Below are 14,371 nucleotides of genomic sequence, written 5' to 3'. Positions count from 1 at the left end.
ATGAGTTTAGCTTACTGAAAGATCTGGACAATTTTTCACGAAATTTACGCCTGGAAGAATATTTTTTCGATAAGCCGGACAAAGAGCGCACTGCCCCAACCTCCGTCAATGTAGGGCGGCAGTGGACACCGAAATCCGAGCGGGAAAAACACTTGGACTCGTACATTGAGGCCGTTCAAAGAGACGTCCTGCGGGCTTATAACGCTCGCAAACCAGGGGCCCAGAACCTTTCTAAAGAGGAGCGCGAGGCACTTAAGGCACTGGGTGATCGAACAGACATTGTCATAAAACCGGCCGATAAAGGTGGAGGTATTGTAATACTTAGTAAACCAGACTACATTCAAGACGGCCACCGTCAGTTAAATAACGAATTTTTCTACCAAAAAATTGACGCGGATCCAACTGTTGTAACATCAGGAAATAATAACAACACTAAATAATCTTGTCAAAATTCGGGAAATAGACCCACGCCTGTGTAAAGCACTTACAGCAGCACACGCAACGCCAGGAAGGTTTTACATGCTGCCTAAAGTTCATAAAGAAGGGAACCCTGGTAGGGCAATAATTTCGGGAAGAGGCACTCTTACCAAACCAATATCAAGGTACATAGACTCCCTGGTTAAGAAAATACCCGCTACCCATTCGTCGTATCTTCGTGATACTAACTACTTCCTACGGGAAATCGACAACATAAAAATCCCTGATGGCGCCTTCCTTGTAACTCTAGATGTAACTTCTCTGTACACAAATATACCTCACCGAGATGGGATTGAAGCCCTGGTTGAATCCTATAGCATACATCGGGACCATGAGTCACCAAGCCCACAAGTCATTGAAACTTTGACCAAGCTAGTACTGGAAATAAATAGCTTTGAATTCCATAATCAGTATTACCTACACAAAAACGGCACTGCGATGGGTACTCGAATGGCACCCAACTACGCTAATATATTCATGAACGATCTCGAAACAAAATTTCTATCAACCCATGAAATTAAGCCATTATTGTACAAACGCTTTCTGGACGATGTATTCTTTATTTGGACCGGTACGGAGGACGACTTAATCGACTTCATCGAGTGTTTCAACAAGGCCCATCCAAGCATCGCATTCACTTATACCTATTCAACCACGGAAATCAATTTCCTTGACGTGCATATAAATACAGACAAAGGAGAACTCATCACTACCGTGTACAAAAAACCTACCGATAGGCAGCAGTATCTTCACTTCGACAGTTGTCATCCGCGCCACTGCAAAACGAGTATCCCATACTCGCACGCCCACCGATTTAGGAGAATTTGTTCCCGGACCGAGGACTTCGAGGCAAATGCAGAAAACTTGCGCAATGTACTCGCGAAGCAACAATACCAACCACCCATAGTCAACGACGCTATTTGCAAAGCGGTCAACCTTGATCGCCAAGAGTTGCTGCACCATGAAAAAGAACTAAACCAGAAGGGGAGAAGCAACCTAGTTTTGACGTTCGGGGGCAATTCCCCAAACATAAACAAAATCTTGAAAAAGCACTTCAACATGCTACAACACAGTGAACGGCTTTCGAAAATCTTCCCCACCCCTCCTCGGGTCGTATACAGGCGCCCCAAAAATATTAAAGATTACCTTGTACACGCCAAAACTGAGAGGGCACCCAAGGGTGGATGTCGACCATGCGGAAAGGCACGGTGCCGCGTTTGTAAACACATGCAGCCAACCACGGTGGCAGAAAGCACCAACTCCCATTTCAAGCATCTCATTCACGCGACACTCGACTGCGACTCTGCTAATGTGGTGTACCTTCTGGAGTGCGGTGTTTGTGGTATCCAATACATTGGCCAGACGGACACGGCATTCCGCATGCGCTTCAACAACCATCGCGCATATGTTCGTTCACTCCCCGATCTACCCTTATCACGACATATTAACTCCGAAAACCACCCGTTCGACTCCATCAGGGTCACACCTTTACAGAGTGGATTTTCTACTACAAGAGAACGCGAACAAAGTGAATCTTACATTATTTACAAATTCAATACCGTAAAGGCAGGAATGAATGTTAGCCCAGGCATTATGTTGTCTATACGTCCTGTTGATAATCTGGCTGCAGAATAATCCCCTATTTAAATTGTAAGTCTCTGTGTTGTTTAAACAAGTAATCAAGCTATTCTTATTTTATTTATTCCCTTCCTGGGGTTTCCGCACAGGCGGCATATGCCACAAACAACATCGAGGCGCCCGACGCCGTTTGCTCCAACAAAGGACCCGCGTGACTCCCGCGTGCGGTTAGAGGATTAGTTAAGCTCCTTTTCCCTGGTTCATGGTCAGAGACGACCCTATCGGCTGCTCGGACAGGGCAGAAGAATAGAGCTAAGAATGATGAATGGCGCTCGCCCGTCCTGCCGGTAGGCGGAATCGTGCATGCTTTGAGCCACAGTGTGGAGATCGTACCTACAATCTTAACGAGCCTGCCTGTTTGTTTTGTAGGGTTGGTGTCACTGAGAAATGTGTGCGGCTGCGACCGCTTCCTGTCCACTCTTCCCGTAATGTCAGTGACCATTAGAATTCTGTGCCTCCCAGTGATGGTGTGAGAGCGTCCCTGTTACTGCTTTGCGCTTTCGTTTCTTAAGCAGAGCGGCCCCCCTCTGAAGCGGGCGCTGCCTGTCACTCGTTCTACAAGCTGACGAACGATGGAGTACAGCGTTTCGAAAGAGTTGTGTACTCCTCTCTCTTTTCTGCATGTTTAGGTTTGTTTTTGTTTTGCGTTTTCTTTCTTTTGCTTTTTTTTCTCTCTCTCTATTTTGCAAACCTTCACCTCACCTCGCCGAGAGTGTGTTTGTTGCTACCTTTCTCCCCAAATCCCCCCTCTCTCTTTTTTCGGCGTCATTCGATGACGAGCTTATAAATACGTGCACAGAAATACGAAATGTTGTCTTGAGAAAGATCGGCATCCGATCGAAACGTCGACCTATAAACAGGTTTGTTAGAAGCTATACCCATTTTTAACTATTTGCTTCGGCAACCAAAGACAGCCCTTCTCGCAATCTATGTGTGTGTGTGTGTGTGTGTGTGTGTGTGTGTGTGTGTGTGTGTGTGTGTGTGTGTGCGTGTGCGTGTGCGTGTGCGTGTGCGTGTGTGTGTGTGTGTGTGTGTGTGTGTGTGTGTGTGTGTGTGTGTGTGTGTGTGTGTGTGTGTGTGTGTGTGATTTAGCTATATTTACCAGAGTTTCAAAATATAACAATTCACCTTAAGAAGACGTGACCAAGTGCATGTTGCTCAGTTTGATATGAAATATGTCACGATATTTCTTGTATCTTGCTTAATTGGTTAATTAGTTAACATAAGTATTCAACTTCTCAAGCAACAAAGCTAGGAATAAAATTTCGCTCATAAAGTTGCAGACGAGCTTTGGAAAACGTCCGAATAAACAGTCTCTGTCCTCTTATGCATTAAGTGCAACTATTTTTTGGTTCACTGATGATGCCAGTGAAATGCCAAAAATACACCACGTCAGATGTCCGCTCAGGTGTCGTGATTGCAGTGCTCCCGGACGTCCCCCGCAAGAACAATCACTGGCGTGCTGCAGCTGTGTGCGTGCCTGCGTGTGCGTCTGCGTGCGCGTCTGTGCGTGCGTGTCTGCGCGTGCGTCTGCGCGTGCGTGTGCGTGTGCACGCGCACGAGCAGTGTGCAACCACACTGAACAACCTTGCACTGTTCAACCGTCTATAGACTTTTCACATGTCGCATTGATGGTCCCCAACACAAACGCTACCTCCTTTTTTTTACATTTTGTATTTACTTTTTTCCTCTCTCCCTTCTGCCCTACTTCCTATTGCAACTTTATTCCCTCCTCTCCACCCCGCAGAATAGCATGTAGGCATTGGCATGCCGGAAGACCTCTCTGCTTTCCTCTAATAAAGAGCTTTCTCTCTCTTTCTTTTCGCGGGTGGTGGCAGTTCTGTGAGATGCGAACGCATGCGTATAGATGGTGGGCACTGTCATGAGGGTTTTAAGTGTGGCCAAGAGAAGAAATCGCCGGTGAAACTTTTATGTTAATACCATCTATAGGTTGTACTCACTGGTGTGGTGCCCATGCCGGCAACCATATGTGTCGCCTTAGTCATGGGGACACGCGGGCTCCGGTATTGAGGCGCACGCATTGGGCCATCCCACCGAGCTCAAAAGCATTACCTCGGCGTTAACTACTGTTTAGCGCAGCGTCTACAGCCTACCTGTCGCGAGACACGAGTGAAGCCGTTCGCGCAGATCAGCTGATTGCCAGCTTTCGTGTCTTAGTAACGGCCACTTACTACTCATTTGTCGGCAATCACCTTCCCTCTCGGCAGCTCGCCGATAGAGGTCGCTAGTCCCCCAGCGAGCAGTGCGCACACTGCTACGATGCCGTCGTATCTCAGTCATCGTACGGATTCACAATTTCTTCTAAAGCATTATTTGGCTGTTCTACTGAACGACTCTGCCATAGGCAAAGTGCGGGTGCACATATGTGTTGATTTCCGTGTTCGCAGGCAATTGAGCTGCAGCGGAAGCTTTCGTGCATCCTGCCAAATCATTTCGCAGGCACAGCGTCATTCTCCAGTGGTGATGCTGAGTCCTCCATGGCAAGTAGAGCATCGCCACACAATGTAGCTGCGATCATTCAGATCTCTTCACTTTGACACCTTAGCAGAAATTCGCGTGGTAATGGCGCAGAGGACACGCGATGGGACCTATTTTTTTTCTGCGAAATGCAGACGCATGCGCCGATATGTTGGACACTGTCAGGACGGTTTTCAGTGTCATATGAATACTACCTTCTCCTTACAACACCGCCATCAGTGAGACCAAGCAAGGTTCGCTTTGAAAAGAGGACATGACGGTAAAGTGATAAATGGAAGGCCAATACCGGATTACAGGATTGGTAAAAGAGATATTGTAATTTATGTTGAGGGGAGCAATTTAGCAGCGGAAAAGAGCTCAGCGAAGTTCGTTGCCTGGAAGGCGTTGCGGAGACGCTATTCTTTTTCGACATCATGACACCGCTGTAATTATTGTGGTGGCAGCTCAAGGAATTTCACGTGAAGCAATTTTTCTTCTTGGTATTTCGCCAACAAAACGCAGGATGACGCTCCCCCTCTCAGCAGTAATTCTACTATCCGCTGCAGCCACGAACTGGCGATGCTCGGTGTAAATATGCACTGCCTTTCTACAATGGGTTTGTTGTATATCGTTTGATTTTATCCAATTGTTATTCCTTCTATGCGTGTATTACATTTTAAAGGACATAAACACCTCTTATTGGTTACAAAAAATGGGCAAATGAAAACTACGCGCGTCATAACAAAGGCACCACACACAATAAAAATTTAGAAGGTAATTCAACGCGCTGTACCCTATACACAAGTTTGTAAACCATACCCTCCACAAAAAAACAGTAAGTGACGACTCAACTGAATTCTCCGTACAGAAGACTTGCAACGGAGTCCAGGTGAATGGTACTGAAGGTGTCTTTGTCTTTTTCTCCAATCACCAATATTTTGAGAGGGTCGCTGCTCTCAGACACGAGGAAAAAACGTCCGATATCCTGAAAACATCACATGAGCCCGAATGGCAAATCAGCTGATAGTTTCCCTTGCAACGCTACATGAAAATTTTTTGACGTTCAACTGCACCATCTATTATGGTTAACATGGTCTAATAACCCAGTTTCTGATATAGAAACGGCTCTAATGGTAGAAGAAAACTTGGCCCACGTTGACAGAAAAGTTTGCTTACCATGCTAAAGACCAGCCACGACTTGAGAGTATAACTTTTTAAATAACCAATTACGGAAACGAAAGCAGTTCCTTTGCATTGTACTGCCTGCGCACAGTTTGTGTGCGCTCGGTGCGCAGCTCACCAATTTATTGTAGCAATTCGAAAAACGTATCATAGCAAGCCAGCTTCAAGTACGCAGATATGTGCGACCTTTCAGTGTGGCCGTTCAAACATTTCCGCCGTGGAAGCCCGACTGGGCAAAATGTTTTATAGATTAAAAAAAAAATTAAACTAGACATAAGAACACCAGAAGAAATACGTGTCTTAGTTTCTCATTTGAAAGAATCTTAAGCAGATTTTATGCCATACGGAAGACCAGAAAGTAGCGAATGGTCTTACTGTATGCTACAACAATAAAACTATTACGAATTAGGCAGTAATAAACGAAGCAACAAACAAAGCACGCTTGTATAATTTTAACGGCTTTTGCAGACAATTTGAATGCAATTTTTTTTTGTATACAATACGAATGGGTACTGAATAAGCGTTTTTATGTAAAAGATAATTCAGGAATGCTGAATTCAGAAAACGTAAAACAAATATTTAAATACTATAGTGTTTCCAACCATTTTCAAGATATGCCTCAGCGGCATTGTCCGAAAGGGCTAAAATTTTAAAACTTCATATATAAAATGAAAGCAAGCACATTCCACAATGGTCACAAGGGCACTTTCTGGGGTCATTCGCTGTAGGCTTCGGCTTCAGGGTTACCGTAAAAATCCCGCGAGTAGAAATTGAACAGTCAATGTAAATACAAGTGTGTCTTCATCAAAACTCACCCCGCGTGGGGCAGAAGGTACGCTAAAGTGCCATTATGGCAACTTTCTTTTGCAAAAGTTTTTTTATATTTTCGCCCTCACCTCCATTCACTGGAGAATGTCCCGAAGGTGCCTTGGGCGTATTTCTTTGACCCGTATGACGTACATTGGGGGGTAAAACTTCAGGGCTAACAAAGCTGTCTGTGAAGCCGTCTCTTGTGCGTCAAAATATAATAGGCAACTTCCGGTATGGTCGCATCTTGTGAGGGACTGGACAAGGTTTTCTTAACTTTTTTAAGAACAGGGAATAACTATCTTTAGCACCATAACTCATTCTTCTCACGGCAGCCCCTGTGGTCAGACTACTAGTCACTACCACAGACGTTTGTGATCCCTTTTTTCAAACATTCTGCCGTTTTACGCTGGGACGGATAAGGCTTGTCAACCCGTTATTTGTCTTTTGTCACTTACGTAGGGATCAAGTTTTGTGGTGTACTGGATTTCAACTATTCTTTGCCAAAAAGTTTCGCTCAAGTAATTTATATTAGGCAAAGCCTTTTTGGGGGCTCACCTGTGTCTGTTGTTTGGAAATGTCATCGTTGGTAAATTTAGCATTTCCGTCGCCCCGAATATCCTCCACGAGCTTCACCAGGTCTCCACGCCAGAGATTCCGTACCTACAGATATCACAAATAATAAATAAAGGCAAAGTTGCGACGCGTACAAGTATTCTGTTCCATACCTTAATTAACCCCTTTACGATAACCTGCTCTACATTTTCTTGTTAAATACATCAAATTTGCGGATCAGGTATTGTTCAGCAATCATCACTGCAAAAAGAGTATAAAATACCCCAAGCCAACCCAAACATCCTACAGACCAACTGCCTAGTGCTTAGTTACATACACTCGTCACTCCATGCCTTTTCGCGTAAGAAACCTCTGCCTGAGACCTTTACAAAAATACCTAGGTATTTTATACAAGCCAAATATTACGCATCAGGAGTAGGTCATTTGAACCTGACTTTCGGTATTGCTACTGTCGACCTTCCTGAATTCTTCCACCACATTTCAGGACTTTATCACTTGATTATACCGACCACCTTACACTGCATATCAACGCGGAACTTTCGCGCCACCAGCCACACGCACTTTGCGAAAGTATACCGACGATATTTACTACCCCACTTTAGGGTGCCAAACACGCGCTTTAAAAATATCAGTCCTCATTTTGCACTCACTTGCTAGCTTCTGAAACCTACCATTTGGTCCCACTCTATAACCAACTATAAAAATCAACAATCTTGGCGTTCCTTCAGTAACCCCATCCTGGTTCCTCAAATACTGATACAAGATGAAATTTGTCGTGCTATTCTCATCAAGTTACAAGCTAACGTACCAAAACCTACTGGCTTTGGTACTAATCACTAATCAACGGCACTATTGAAGATAGCGCGATACTCTTCGGGGGTTTCAAGGTACAACAAAACATAATGACGGTTTCACACTTCGAGGCGAAAAAAACACCTAATATCCTCCATGCCTAGCATAAAATTTCGTGCTCGGTCTCACTATTCAGATATACATCAGCTGCTCCTGTATTACATCTTGGCTTCTCAACACACAGGAATAATGTACGAGTTCTGACAACTCTATCCAACCTAAATGCCTAGTCTTCAAGAAGAACGGCCGTCACGTCCTTCACAAGGTTGCCTATCAGAGTCCTCCCCAACGCAAAATGTATATGAGAGCCCCTGTTCGCTGCCGAAAAATTATGCTGCCCTAATTGCACGCCAACAGTGCCTGGATTCAACAAGGGCGCACCACCAACCCGGGTCGAAGCCATCTACACTGATCCTGTCCGTTATCCTACCGGTCTCGCACACGCTGTTGCTGTAGTTGAATGTGAAGGCATTTGTCTCGCATATTTTCCCTTCCAGGCGACCTGAACTTGAATCGACAAGAACGTCATAACTCCGTACATACTTCTGTCCCCCGTTCCCAGCGGCGGTATATTTGCTCAGTCTCGCGTGACACTGCGCACCATTTCTTTGTCTTATTTGTGCCACAGAGCCGCAGGTAAATTCCACTTTCGGCGAGTTCCAACCAACCTACATTAATACGGCAGTGTTCTCCATAATAGATGCCACAGGCAATTAAATACTTTGATTATGCAGATTCTGCTCCTCTTCATGCTTGCTCCAACAGAAGTTGTGAAAAAGTAGCAGCGCTACTCCTGTTTCGTTCATCGTCAGCCTCATCCCGCAGAAGAGGAAGAGACGGATGATGAGCTGATGCCTGGAACATCCACTCATAACAGTTTCCTGGCTGCGCGGACGGCTTCTGGCGTTGGCTGTAGGACTGACAAGGCTTCTCCTCCAAAAACGACAACTCATACGTTTTGGCAATAAATATTTATTTTACCATAGACACCAAAGTAGCAGACAGAAGTGATATCACAAACTGCAGCAGCACATTAGCGCATTTAAGCCGGCGTCTATAGTTAGAAGTTTCAATTATAATTTGGTGGAATATGCACTTTTGGCAACAAGGTATCTGGCCTTATATCATCATGTGAATAGTGGCTGCTGTTGTTTCGCTCAGAGCAGCCGCCATTCGCCAAGATAACCCCAGTAAGATTGACTACTGTGCTTTGAAAATTACACTGATAAGAATTACCCAAGAATCCGACTGCGGAACCCGACTTCAATCAAAAATTCTTTGCGTACGGATCTTGAGATACTTGCTGAAAACTTCTACGTTAGCTCCATATTGCTGAGGAAATTAGGTAGGTTCTAAATAATTTGATGTGAGCTCAGCTGTAGTTTTATTTAAATTGTACCAGCTTTATTTCGGCCGGCCAACCTAACCTTTCTCCACCAGCCGGAAACGGAAGGTGCTACAGTAAAAGCCCGATGATACGATACGACGCGAGAAATCGTCGCATGACCGAGGTGTCGTACGACAGGGGTGCGGTTAAATGCCGGCCTAGCAAACGGTCGCACGTGAAAGGAGGGTAGTGAACTAGTTTAACTACTATATTTAGCGCGTTCTCGCGCGATTTGCGAACCTTTAGGGGAAATTCCCAGTTGAAAAAAAGTAAAGCCTATTTTGTGCCCCCCCGACCCCTATGCATCCGAAAAAACCCGCCAACCCCACGCCTTGTGCCCGCGAGGTAAGGTCGATGTGGTGGAGGAAATTGAGAGGGGAAAAGACCTGCGCGAAACTTTAAGCAAAACAAACGATAATACAAGGCGGAGTTTAAACAAAACGACATTCCCGTGCATGGTGGAGACCAATTTTGAATGGTCCCGTGCTGCCGCTATTAGGTCAAAGTGCTCAACACAGCTGGTTTCGTTTTCCGCCATATTCAGCTACGCGAAATAGATAACATGATTCAAACTTTGCGAGTAAACCGGGTTGCGGCAATAATAATAGCGAGTTTTATCCGACGTTTTTGACGGTCCGCTCCACTGCGGAAGCGAGCGGGAGCGCCATTGCGCATGCGTGCCGCGTTTGGCGGCGGACGGCATTGGCTTCGTTTGCGCTGAGCTTGCCGCCGGTACCGGAGCGGACCGTCGAAAACGATCAGCTAAAACTCTCTAATAGCGCGGGCATGCTACCGTGACTTGCTGCGGCGGCCAGCGATTCACCCACAAAGGCATAGTCTATACCTTTGCGGCGGGCACGGGTGAATTTAGCAGCTACTCTACCAAAGACAGGAGCGCAGTAGCTACGCGGCTTCGAAAAGCGCTGATAAGCCGAGAGCTTTCATAGAGGCAGGGAGAGCGTCGTGAAAAGGAGACGCTTGCATGTAGCGGGCGGCGAAAACGGGTGTTCAGTGATTGCGGTGAGGTTGCGACGCATGCGTTTTCGCGTTCGTCGACGGCTCGACGGGCGCTACAAACTCAGGAACCTTTTGCCACATGATCTTCGACTTCTCGCGGTTGGAGCGTTGGCGTACTGCTACCGCCTGGGGCCGCCGCACGTTAACTCCTGTCACGAGTACCCGCCTGCCTGCTAGCGCCCGTTGAGCAAGTGGTTTGGCTCGCCTACGGACCTTTGCTCAACAAGAAAAACGATGAAGGAGGTCGGGGCGGGGGGGCGAAGTGGTGTAAAGTATCGAAAAAATGCCGGTTTATCCGCGCCAGTGTTTGTCGTATGAAGCTGGCCGCCTGCACCCGAGCGTCATATCATCGGGACTTTTAATGTAATCTTTCTATGAGGAGTTTGTCGGGACTGCGGTAATCCGTCGTAAGAAGCGAGTAGTCGTAAGCGGCTGGGACCTAACAGCTGGGTTTCACTATACTTCTACGTCCAAGTATTTTATGTGAACGAACAAGAAGCAATTATTAGCATTTGCGTCACCCATTGCTACGTGATTATGTTAACAGCTTAAGGCTCTTTGTCAAATATTGCAATGGCCAAATCCCTACTATCCTGACTCAGGAATGTCAACGTAGGTATTTATCTTAATTTTATATGCCGGACATATTTTCCTTTCAGCTGCAAGCTCAAAATAAGCGTAACTGGGATGGCGCTTTGGACACCACATTCCTGTTGTTTTCCTAAACCTCCCAGCGGATGATTAGTGAAATCAAAATTTACTGACTGATTGCTTTGAGAAAATGAAAAACAGTACTTTAGCAAAACAGGTGTTCCCTTAATTTCGGCCTACGTGATAGTTTAGCATTTCATAACAATGGGCTCGATTGTTTCACTGTTTGACTCAACACAAACCGGTGAGGAGGTTGTTTTTCAAAATTAGTCAAGTATAATAAAAGCGAATTCCAGAAAAACGAGAATGTTTGTTACAGGACCTACGGGAGTTTTTCTTCGAAATGAGCCAAATCCACCTAAATCAAATTTAAGAAAAAAGCGAATGTTGGTTATCGGTGAAACATGCAGCGTTGTCAAAACTATTATAATGGACGTTTTACATGTCACCTGGGGGAAATTTAGGGCCACCAGTAATTAATCATTATGGGGTGAATTTGAGCAAAATTAGCATTATAACTGTGGATTTCGCTCGTATGGAATCCAAACAGTGAATTTGATGTGGCATTAGAAATCATTATGAAAATTGACTTTTAAGAATCGTACAATGCATTTTTGGCGTAAAAGCTATTAGACATAATGAAGAGGGCTTTATGAAGGCTAAAACAATGCTATGAGCAGGGCAGGTGAGTCTTCATGGCAGCATTAGCAGCTCACTTCGAATTCTTCCACAGGATCATTTTCTTGGGCCCGCCTTAAGGCAATCGCGAAGCAAGCTTTTAATTTCCTTGCCATGAATTTTCAAAGGCTGTTTCTAGCGTTCCGTCCAGACGGAACGGCAACTGTCACTAAAGTTCCGTCCAGAGGAAACACAACTCGCGTTGAGAACAGTCTTTCTTGATTTTTACCTAACCGGCCAAACCGCTACCGCTCACTGACTAGCCAGAATCACTAATAATTATTAATCATTATTAATAAGTACAGATGAGACAGATGCGTACGGATCTCAAAGCCGCCACCCGACGCCCGCTTCACAATCTTTCAGCGAGAGCAGTCGGTCTTGATTTTAACCTAACCGGCCAAACCGCTTCCGCTCACTGACTAGCCAGAGTCACTGTTAATTATTAATCACTGGTAATAATTACAGGAGATCGGGCGTAACTGGCGATGGCTACGTCGCCCTTGGCTCCAGTGAGCGGGAGTGGTTCGGCCGCTTGAGTAAAAAACCAAGACCGACTGCGCCCATCGCGTGAATTTCAAAGCGGGCGTGAAGTATATTTATTACAAAACGCTAACCACGACAGAAAAAAAAAAGTTTCACGAATCGAACCAGGGACTGCAGCGTCCGTAGACAGCGGCGGAACCGCTACACCAAATCTCAGGACGAGAAATGGTGGCTAATCGGCTGGTTTTGATTTGGCATTCAGTCTGGACGGAACTTTAGCAGTTTTTAGCGTTCCGTCTGGACGGAACGCTAGACACTTTCATTTTCAAAACCCTTCACAAGAAAGCTGCTATATCCTTGTTAACCTAATGAATTGGCTTATACCGACAGAATGGTGGAGGGGGGGGGGGGGTTAGGGAAGTTGCCAGAGTTTGTCAGCGGCGGATATTTATTTATATACTAAAATGGTAAATATGGAAGAAGAAATGGAAAGAACACAATTTACTGTGCAGGGACGGCCGAGACGGGAGAAAATAATTCTGTCACATTTCTGACTTTCATATAGTTTACTTTTTCCTTTTAAATTTGTCGTCAATATCTGGCGACAGATCGTTGGCCGATCTCCCAATTGCAGTCTGAATTCGTATTAGGCCAGATTTCTAAAAGAAAACTTCTGAAAGCACCCACGAAACAGTCCAAACAGTCACGTCTAAAGTAAACACCCTTCGGGCAAATGGATGTGGCCCATTTTTATCAATGCCGCAGTATGATGTTGGCAATTTTTGATACCGAATATGATCTCCCTGTCGGTTTGCAGGGCGTTATTTGACCTATTTTCTTTCCACGTTTTTTTCTAGGGGAACGTTGCCGAGTTTGTCTCGTCAGTAGAGTTTTGCGTGACCTCGCTTTCGTTTGTGTATTTCACTCATTTTGAAAAGAAAACCACCCAAGTGCTTTCTTGGGACCAGTAGTTTTATATAGGTCGTTGTACTTGTGCCACGAATTATGGTTCGAAGTAAACCACCCCATTTCGTTTTTGTTTGCACTCTCGGTAATGATTTCTCCTTCGCCTGATTCCTGTGAACAGGCCGTGAATCATTGGTTTCACTCTTTTTGTCAACTACTTGTCCTAATTATTTCTCATGATGATGATGTTTGAATTTTTATGGCGCAAGGCCGACTGAGGGCAAAGAGCGCCAAAGAATAACCCTTGTGGCACTAATTATTTTTTCTTTTCTTTTTGATAGGGTTTCATACTTCATTTGTACATCCTTTCTTGTGTATTCGTGAGCTGTAGTGTTCCTTTATGCTATTGAGTGTGTCTACTTTCTTGTGTGCGTATCGGGATGATCTCTTGGCTTATCACCAAACACTTATTAATTTTGAACTTATGAACAAAGTTCACCGAACAGATACTCTTACGTTTGGTGGATTTTAACTCCGCAGAAAACAAGCCTCGTCTCCTCCACAAGTAAATCAAAGTTTTTGGTTTGGAGTTCGTTTTTTGGCGGAGGAACCCTACGATATGAGAAGACGCAGGTGTTGGCTATTAAGGAATCAACTGTGAGGATAACTGGAGAAAAAGGGAAGGAAAGCTGGATTTATAATTACTGCCAAAAGGTAATTTACGAAGATGTTAACAGAGCATTGCTGTCTTAGCGGTCACCTGCATTAACTTACGCCCCACATTTTAGTGATGTAATGTTCAGCAAGTACGCTCCAGACATTCAATGATTCACGCAAAGTTTGCGCAGACATTCACTGGATTAAATCACAACTGGAAAGTCAAATTCCCGGAATCTTACGTGTGAATTTATCTCTTCGTTTCTATTGTGTGGAGGGCAGCATACTTAATTGGTCAATGCGACCTTTGAAATACCCAATGGCTGGGTAAGACGCTGTCTTACCGTTTTGCCTAAATAATCTCCTCTCCAATACGCCGTGGTTAAGGAGAAATAAACACATCAACGGGGGGCAAGGGGGTGGGGCGGTGCATGTATTTCATGTCCCTCAACCACTGTCGGGACTGCAATTACCGTTTCCTGCTGGAAGCGCACCACAATGCAAATATTTTCAAAAATTCGGAGAATTATCTAATAATGTGCAGCATTCTTGTGCCACTTGTCTTGTGGTTTGAGTTTT

General features: G+C 45.0%; 1 protein-coding gene across 6 annotated transcripts in view; it reads right to left on the bottom strand.

Moving 5' to 3' along the window:
- LOC144147054 (uncharacterized) overlaps positions 1-14,371 on the bottom strand; it is a 148,167-nt gene that overhangs the window by 75,628 nt on the left and 58,168 nt on the right. For all 6 annotated transcript variants that reach the window (XM_077679083.1, XM_077679082.1, XM_077679084.1 and 3 more), the window contains 2 exons: positions 7,141-7,245; positions 5,446-5,578 (listed from right to left, as the gene is read on the bottom strand). In XM_077679083.1, the coding sequence (XP_077535209.1) occupies positions 5,446-5,578; positions 7,141-7,245 (238 nt within the window). The remainder of the gene's footprint in view (positions 1-5,445; positions 5,579-7,140; positions 7,246-14,371) is intronic.

The sequence above is a fragment of the Haemaphysalis longicornis genome, unplaced genomic scaffold, assembly GCF_048455015.1.
Source record: "Haemaphysalis longicornis isolate Haplotype H1 unplaced genomic scaffold, Haemaphysalis longicornis Haplotype H1 scaffold_7, whole genome shotgun sequence".
Taxonomy (NCBI): domain Eukaryota; kingdom Metazoa; phylum Arthropoda; class Arachnida; order Ixodida; family Ixodidae; genus Haemaphysalis; species Haemaphysalis longicornis.
The sequence above is the reverse complement of the archived record's forward strand: the minus strand, read 5'-3'. Positions and strand labels throughout refer to the sequence as shown.